Source organism: Leptonychotes weddellii, chromosome 6 (assembly GCF_054177405.1).
Source record: "Leptonychotes weddellii isolate Sample4059 chromosome 6, ASM5417740v2, whole genome shotgun sequence".
NCBI lineage: Eukaryota > Metazoa > Chordata > Mammalia > Carnivora > Phocidae > Leptonychotes > Leptonychotes weddellii.
In genome coordinates, this window is record NC_138374.1 from 66,602,709 (window position 1) to 66,611,155 (window position 8,447).

The following is an 8,447-nucleotide window of genomic DNA, read 5'->3' on the forward strand; positions in this document are numbered from 1 at the left end:
GGGATTGTTTAGGAACACATGTTAAAAAAACAAAACAAAAAAACCCAGAATTCTGAGTATATCATTCATTGAACAAGAATCTCCCTTCAACCAACCTACTCCCCACCCCAAATGTTTTTCACGTAAGAATAAGTTACACAAAAACAATTATATAGCAGAAACTTTAAATATCTTAAAGATATTAACAACAGTGTGATTCCTATTTTAAGAGAATCAGATCTTAAACACTAAGTTTCTCAACATAAAATGTAAAACCACATACCTGTAACATGATTAACAATGGAGACAACCAGATGGGGAAGCATGTAACGCAGAAGAGGACTGATGTCATATATTTCAGAAATCCCATGAAGTATTGTAATAAGATCAGGAACATTACACAAGTGAGGAAATGGCCTTTGAAGAAATAAGTACATGTTAACTTTAAAAATCACATAATATATGGCAATTAAAAAAAAAGTATAAAATTTATCTTTGAAAAGAATTATTCAAAATAACTTCATTCTCCTTTAATTACTATCATTTCTCAATTCAATTGTACATACTTTTTCCCAAGGCTCTCTGGCTTCTGTCTCTGCATGAGCACTATCAAGCAACCTAATCCATCCTTGATCAAAGAGGGAATTTTGGTCAGCGTTTTGATGATCTGTGAAGCCAACGAATTAACGAAGGTATCTTCCATTGTCACTTTCACAGATATCTGACATATTATCATATACGTTGCAGCTCTGTAATCTGGTAAAGATGATTTCAATCCCTAAATATTTTTTAAGATATAAGGAAAAATGATAAACTATACCACTGAATTCTACTTAAAATGTCACTTTACCTTTCAAATTGAAAATGCCATAAATTAGAGATTACTACTACCTAACACACACTGAGAGTCAATCACTCCTCAGAAATTGACCTTTTCCTGAGCACACAGAGATAAGTCTCCTGGATCACAGGAGAGATTTCAGAAGGTCTCCCAACTCAAATATCCACTATTTATGCAAACAGTGGCCAACGGGCTCTTCTTCTAAAGGCAAACACCCACCAGTGTAAAGGAGACTTCAGAAACAAAACAGTGTGTGATTAAAGATAATAACTTTGGGACACCAGAAGTGAAAGCAGTAAATCCATGAGGAATCTGGAAGGGTGACAGGCAACAAGGCACTTGGGAAGAAGAAACACTGACAAGCGCAAGTCACTGTAAAAAGAATAAAAGAGCCTATGCCTTGAGATTTTCTAATCCCTTCCTTTTCCGGTGAGTCAACATGACTGCTAAGAAAACAGATCTGGAAGACAGCGGCAGGGCCAAATAGCCAACATTAATTCTTAAGGAACCCTAATTAAGATCCCACTTCAGTTAAGTTTTTAAGACAAAAGAAGTCATATTTTTCTTTACCAGAAAATTAAATCTTACTGACCATCTGAAATAGGTCTTCAATTTTTCAAATATTTATGTCTAAGTGAAATTTTTTAAAAGCCAGGAAATTCTTTCAAGTATAAAATAAACTACTTAACATATGAGCAGGACCAACCTTGTGGATGTATGGAAACAGCTTGGCAATTATATTATCCAATTTATCCTCAGCAGTCACTAGAGTAGACACCATGGTAGAAGCATAAAATGTTAAGAGCACCCTCAACTGAGCTGAACTCCCAGGATACTCAGCAAAAATCTAGAACAAAAAACACAAAGCACATATAAAAGTGAAAGCCCAGGGGCGCCTGGGTGGCTCAGATGGTTAAGCGTCTGCCTTCGGCTCAGGTCATGATCCCAGGGTTCTGGGATCGAGTACCGCATCGGGCTCCCTGCTGGGCGGGGAGCCTGCTTCTCCCTCTGCCTCTGCCTCTCTCTCTCTCTCTTTCATGAATAAATAAATAAAACATTAAAAAAAAAAAAGTGAAAGCCCAATTAGATAAAAGTATAAGAATATTTATAGCTCTCCTCAACTACTTCAGGCTGACATTTTCATTTTTACCATATACAACATTAAATACACAAACGCAACGGTTCAGTTAAGTATGACAAGAATGAACAATCGTGACATTTTTCGATCATCTCTTTAACAGTCACTAAAAACAGAATTTGGCAAGAAACAGAATAATTCATCTTTGTAGGAAAACACCTTTAGTGATGAAAGACTCATCAAACTGCTCACGCTCCGGAACAGTAGGTCACTTAAAAGGAAGTTCTTGAAAGGACAGTAATTAGGAAATGCCTTAGCGGGCTTTCTTCATTCTAAGCAAGCAATCTTTTAATGGAATTATAGAGTCAAGAAACACGGTATTACTCACCTTCACAGATTTTGTCACCAGACTACAAATGAAATCCATGAATCCGAGATCTTTGTAGCAGTGGGTAATCAAAGTTCCCCTAGCTAAGGGCACTCCATGTTGCTGTTATAGACAGAAAGAACCAACTATCATTACGGACATCCATCAACGATTATTATTTTTTAAAGTACCTTCCACAGTAACAGCTTCGTACTGGTGCAGTTCATAAATACAAAATACAGTCTCTCCATACAGCTTGTGGTAAATATGAGATTAACATATAAAATTGTGCTAAGTTTAGAAATCCAAGAGGTCAGCAGCAAGGGTGCAGGCACTCAGTGAATACTGCCTACTTATCATGTTTTGCATTTTGATTATGTATTTACCTAAATCTGGATTGTCCAGATTCTTAATAACTCTAATAGATTGGGTTTTTCAGCCAACGTGATAGGCTGTCTCTGCTTTACAATAACACTAGTAATAGAAATAGACTAGGAACACAGAAAATTTATACTGCTATTCTCACCACTTAACATCATGCATGGCATGTACTGGGTGCTCAATAAATACTGAATAAATCAAAGAAAAGAGAATCTGAAATGAACTTCAATAGGTGAGTGGAGTTTGCATACCTGAAACAAGTGTGTCTAGAGAGCATCAGTGTCTGTGTGTAGAGTAGGGAAAAAAAAAAATGGTCCTGATGTTATTAGCAGAGGGAGTAATTTGATAAGCTTTATCATGCTTGGCTTTCTCTTCTTAAACACCCTTTAATGTGCTTTACACTCAAACTCTTAAACTGTACTTCCTTTCTTTTTACTAATTCTGACCACTGACCTCACTATCATCATGCATAAAGTTAACTCTTTCCATGGTCCTACAGTCTGTTAGTCTACTTTTGTCCCCATTTGTCCTCCTCCTAACCTGAACTGCCATGCTCAATATTCAGTAAAATACGTGTCATTCAACAATCATACCTTAACTGGTGACAACCAAAACCATTTGTGCTTTGGGTTATTAATTTTTAGGAGCTGTATAACCCGTACAAATATTCTTGTCTCATGGTACGGTAGAACACAAGCAATGAGGCTATCTTGATTATAAAGATGGATATGGAACCTGGGGGGAGAAAAGCAAATAATTCAAACTGACACAAAACCTATGAGCACATATTTCCTTACATGTCCAAATTGTATGTCAATGAGCTAAAACTACTCAGAGTAAATATCAGTGAAAACAAGCACAAAATTATAAATAAGATAAAGAGCATTAAATGTAAGTCTCTATCTTGCAAGATTTGGTCAACTCTTATGCAGTAGTATTGTTTAGTATTTTTCAGTATCAAAATTGACACGCCATTCACTTTCAGCTTTTTTTTTTTTAAACCTATTATTAAATTAATAAAACTGTACGATCACTGCAGTCAAACCAACAGAAAAGCCACCGGTCAACTAGGCAGCAAAGCTCGGCTCCTCTTCATGCTCTAAAGTTCACCTTCCACAGCTTCCTCAGCTTCCCTAATTATCAGAATTCTAAAACCAGAAGACTAATGAAAAAGAAAGTCACATTACTTTCTCTGAATTAAAAAACTGTTAAAGTACAACCATTTATAATTTGTCCCTGAACTTCACAAAACTTTGTATTGGCTCCTCTACCATAATAAGAGGTTCATTAATTACATCAGATACATTAAATCCTTTCTAGCTTTGAAGACCTAGCTCAAATATCTCCTTTTTCAGAATGCTTTTCCTAATTCTCCCAGTGAAGTGATCCCTCATGTCTGTCTAAACTCTAAACTTACTAGCCAAGATGCTACTTTCTCCATGAAGCTTCCCTCTACCTCAGGCAGGACAACATGCCTCAAACTTTGCATACACCTTTATTTTAAAACAATAACCAAGGGCGGCCTACTCATCTTGTATTGAATTTAAAATTACATGAATACAAAAAGTACTCCTTACACTAATCAACTATGGGGGGGGGGTTTAAAAGCTAGAAGAAAAAGGGAAATATTACGGATTTTTTTTTTTGTCTGATGACTCTAATGTTCTGATAATCAGGAGACCCAAGTTAAACTGATGTTTTCTCAATGACTCACTTTTTTCCAGAAGGGAATCACTTTATCCCCATGTCTCTAATTAATGACATGCAGGTCCTTCTACTTTTGAAACATATTAACACATGGCAAAATAAACAAAACTGTGTAAGCTGTGATGTGATGGCATAAGTGAGAATATAAACTGAGTATACCTACTAAGGCAATTTCCAAAGAGGATAAAAGATCAAACCTTGGAAACCATCTTGTACCTCAGCTTACTAGTTGTGTGACTCAGGTAACTTAACTATGCCTCAGTTTTGTATACTGTAAAATGGGGAGAATACAACTATCTTCCCATAGGAATGCTGTAAGCACTGAGTGCATGCAAAGTGCTTACCACAGAAGCTGGCACAAAAATGTTCAATACGCATTAGCTATTATTGTTTTTCTTAAGTTACAGTATTTTAGAGGATACTATTTGCCTCTTCCCAAAACATTGGTTTTGTTATTTCGGCAAGAAAGAAGTTTAAGAATACCCTTTGCTCCAAATATGCAGTAACAATTTGTAACAGCAAAGTAACATGAGCTCCTTAGAACTAATGAAGTTGGCCTATTTTTTTTAAAAGAGAGAGAGCACAAGCAGGCAGAGTGGCAGGCAGAGGGAGAGAGAGAAGCAGGCTCCCCGTGGAACAGGGAGCCTGATGTGGGGCTCAATCCCAGGACCCTGGGATCATGACCCGAGCTGAAGGCAGACGCTCAACCAACTGAGCCACCCAGGCGCCCCTGAAGTTGGCCTATAAACTCAAGATCTCTAGGAGTTCTAGTTCTCACTATCAACAAAAGTGAGTTTAACAGGGGGACATGCTTATCTCACCCAAAAGACATGGTGTTAATCTCTTAATATACCTAATTTCTCAGCTTTAAATTGGTTTAAGTGTTCTCATTACTTATTTTTTTTTTTTTTAAAGATCAAATCTATTAGCCCATAATTATTTCTGTAATTTCATTTGCTACCTGTGAATCAACCACTCCAGACACTTCTGTGCTGGCTTCAGTAGGAAGTAAGGAGACAAGTGAATAAGGAATAATGAAATGTTTTCATCCAGCTGCTTGTTCACTGCTTTGGTCTGAACGCTGCGCTCCAATGTTTTTGCTAGCTGGCTGAACAACGGTGCTTCAAACTGCTCAAAGGAAGGGTCGATCCCCAGCAGCTCTTCCAGGCCAGTGCATCCTAGGAAAAGGCCAGCTGATTTAACAATTCTTTGCAAGCAAACTCATCTCACCCCTCTTTTATAGTTTTACTTACCCCCCAAATCTCTGTATTCTTTTAGCAGGTATAATCGTAATACAGTCCCAAATACAGATTTCTAGTTTTCAATATAAAAAATAAGTCCTATCTCCCTCACTGGAACATAAAGTTCTGCTAGGCAGATGCCATTCCTTTAAAAACAAACAAACACGGGGCGCCTGGGTGGCTCAGATGGTTAAGCATCTGCCTTCGGCTCAGGTCATGATCCCGGGGTCCTGGGATCGAGCCCCGCATTGGGCTCCCTGCTCAGCGGGAGGCCTGCTTCTCCCTCTCCCACTCCCCCTGCTTGTGTTCCCTCTGTGGCTATCTCTCTCTCTGTCAAATAAATAAATAAAATCTTTAAAAAAAAAAAAAAACAACACCCTTTCAGTAACTAGGCCAGTCCTCCTAGGGATTAGGAGGACTCCTGCATCGCAGTCACTGCCTCCAGCCTTTTTTGAGCTGTTCTTCGCTCTACCCACCCATTCGTTGACCTCCCTAACCTCCCTAACCTTGTTTCTTCATCTGTGAAATTCAGATACCGCTACCTACACACGTTTCAAGCATCGAGCACATGATTATTTGTTATTCTCTATCCCTGAACAACATAAGTCAACAAGTTAGAAACTGCTAAGAAAGAGGGAGGGTCAGAAGAGAAAACGATACAGCAACATCCACAAAACAAATGCCTCAGAGCTTTTCTTAGTTAACGGATAGCTCACCAATGGCAAAGGCCGTGTCCCTGTCGATGGTGGCCGCTTCCTTGGGGTCAAACAACAAAGAAGCAACTTCATCTCTCGATAACAAACTGCGGTCACTCTGAGGGAGGGCGAGTCGTTGGAGTTGCTGGGCTAAGGATGTCATCTCTCACGCCGGCGGATTCCTAAAAACACAGGCTAGGAAAACAAAACCACTGTGAAGTCTCCAGGAAACTACCAAGTGACTTAACTACAAGCCCCTAATGCCTCCCATGTAAGTAACTTTCCTCGCGCTCAGCGCTGTCCCGGACACACAACCGGCTGCCCCGTGACTCACGGACTCCAGGGTGCCGACACCACAGCAACAGCGTTAACTAATTAAAGCTCCTGGGGCCGCGCACCACGGCTTTCTTCAGCCCTGACTCCGCGACACTCGAAAACCCGCGGACACCTCACCCTCCCTTCTTATATCGTCTACTCCCCTACCGCTCCTGCTCACCGGGAACTTGACTTCGGGAGGCGCGTACAGAGTAACAAGTCTTCACAGCAGTTCCCACATGCTACCCAAGCCGCCGGCTCTCGCCCGGAAAATTCATAGCACGCTTCAAGAGAGCTTCCGGTTTCAGGCACTACGGCAAGGGAAGAGGTACAAGCTTGTCAGAAACGCGATAAGATGACTCCACCTCCCTGCATTGAAGTCCCACCCCTTCGCCGTGCCAGACTTCCGGCTCTGGCTCTGGCTCTGGCTCTGGGTTCCGTTGGGCTCCCACGCTGGGGGCTACCCGTCGGCACAGAGCGGTTTGCGCCTGAAGGGTTCAGTCTCAGGGCGAGCCTTTTGTGAGCATTAAGGATCTGTAACTGGAACCATTTATTAGACCTACATTTATCCAAGCTTTTACTATGTAGCAGCAGATTCGCCAGGGGTTAAAAAAATGTGAGATGTGAGATCACGTTGGCTGGGCTCAAACCTCGGCGCTAGCGCCCCTGCGCTGTGTGAGCTTCACCGAATTATTTCATCTCTGTGAGTTTGTTACCTTCTTTATAAAGTGGGGAAAGGCGGAGGATTTCATGAGATGAGCTGCTGATCGCGCAGTGTGAGCTGCTCTGTAAATCCTGGGTACCACTGCCCTGGAGCTTGGGGACCTTCTTGTCACCACTTTCGCATTCCTAGAGAGCACATACTGAATATTTTCTTCTTTTAAAGTTAACCCTGTTGAGATACAACTTACAAACCGAATTAACCAACTCAGTTCAACAGTTCTACGAGTTTTAACAAATGAGGATGTAACTTATCTCCCCAGTCAAGACACAGAGTTTCCATCACCCCTAAAAGTTCCCTCTTGCCCTTGTGCTGTGATACCCACTCCCACTCCAGGCCCCAGGCAACAGCTGGGTCTTGGCATCATTAAAGATTGATGTTGCTGAAGAGTGTTCCATATGGATATACCACCGTCTGTTTCCAAAGCAGTGTGATATGTGCTATAATTGGGAGCTTCTCTCCAAGAAGCTATACAGGGCACAGGAGTGAATGGATATCCTATACCTTTTCTGGATGCATTCATTTCTCTCAAGAGATGGAACTTTTCAGTACCAGGGTGTTAGTCTTTCTTTCTTTTTTTTTTTTTTTTAAAGATTTTATTTATGTATTTGAGAGAGAGAATGAGAGACAGAGAGCACGAGGGGGGAGAGGGTCAGAGGGAGAAGCAGACCCCCTGCCGAGCAGGGAGCCCGATGCGGGACTCGATCCCGGGACTCCAGGATCATGACCTGAGCCGAAGGCAGTCGCTTAACCAACTGAGCCACCCAGGCGCCCTACCAGGGTGTTAGTCTTTCAATATCCCTCTTCCCTGAAGATTGTTGGAAACAGTTACAAATTTGAAGGCTCTCTGCTTCTATAGTCAATGCATATTCTCCACTTTTTATTAACACAGTCTTTTGTTCTTGTTTTACTTTAACAGCATTCGGAACAACCGAAAAATCTCTTCAGTTATTCCTACAGATAGTTATTAATCTCCTTTTTCATGTGGTGTTAATTGCCTTAAGAGAATAACAGGATTTTTTAAGTTCTGGTGGTATCTGCTTTACCCACACAAACGGATCTCTTAAAGTGCTGGAGTCCAGCTCCAGCTGGGGTGGGTCTCTCGTAGGAAAGGACGGCGTT

The 8,447-nt window shown here is 40.8% G+C and overlaps 1 protein-coding gene across 8 annotated transcripts in view; it reads right to left on the reverse strand.

Moving 5' to 3' along the window:
• The window catches only part of HEATR1 (HEAT repeat containing 1), a 47,806-nt gene extending 40,934 nt beyond the window's left edge, over positions 1 to 6,872 (reverse strand). For 3 of the 8 annotated variants that reach the window (XM_031033503.2, XM_006738268.3, XM_081824323.1), the window contains exons 1-8: positions 6,786 to 6,872; positions 6,311 to 6,484; positions 5,315 to 5,531; positions 3,240 to 3,381; positions 2,287 to 2,388; positions 1,527 to 1,667; positions 546 to 757; positions 263 to 396 (exon numbers count right to left, since the gene is read on the reverse strand). In XM_031033503.2, coding sequence (XP_030889363.2) covers positions 263 to 396; positions 546 to 757; positions 1,527 to 1,667; positions 2,287 to 2,388; positions 3,240 to 3,381; positions 5,315 to 5,531; positions 6,311 to 6,452 — 1,090 coding nt within the window. In that variant the 5' untranslated portion in view covers positions 6,453 to 6,484; positions 6,786 to 6,872. Of the gene's footprint in view, positions 1 to 262; positions 397 to 545; positions 758 to 1,526; positions 1,668 to 2,286; positions 2,389 to 3,239; positions 3,382 to 5,314; positions 5,532 to 6,310; positions 6,485 to 6,785 lie in introns of those variants that run through there. The other 5 variants (XM_081824320.1, XM_081824321.1, XM_081824322.1 and 2 more) reach the window with 5 other exon arrangements.
• Positions 6,873 to 8,447: the final 1,575 nt, after the last annotated feature.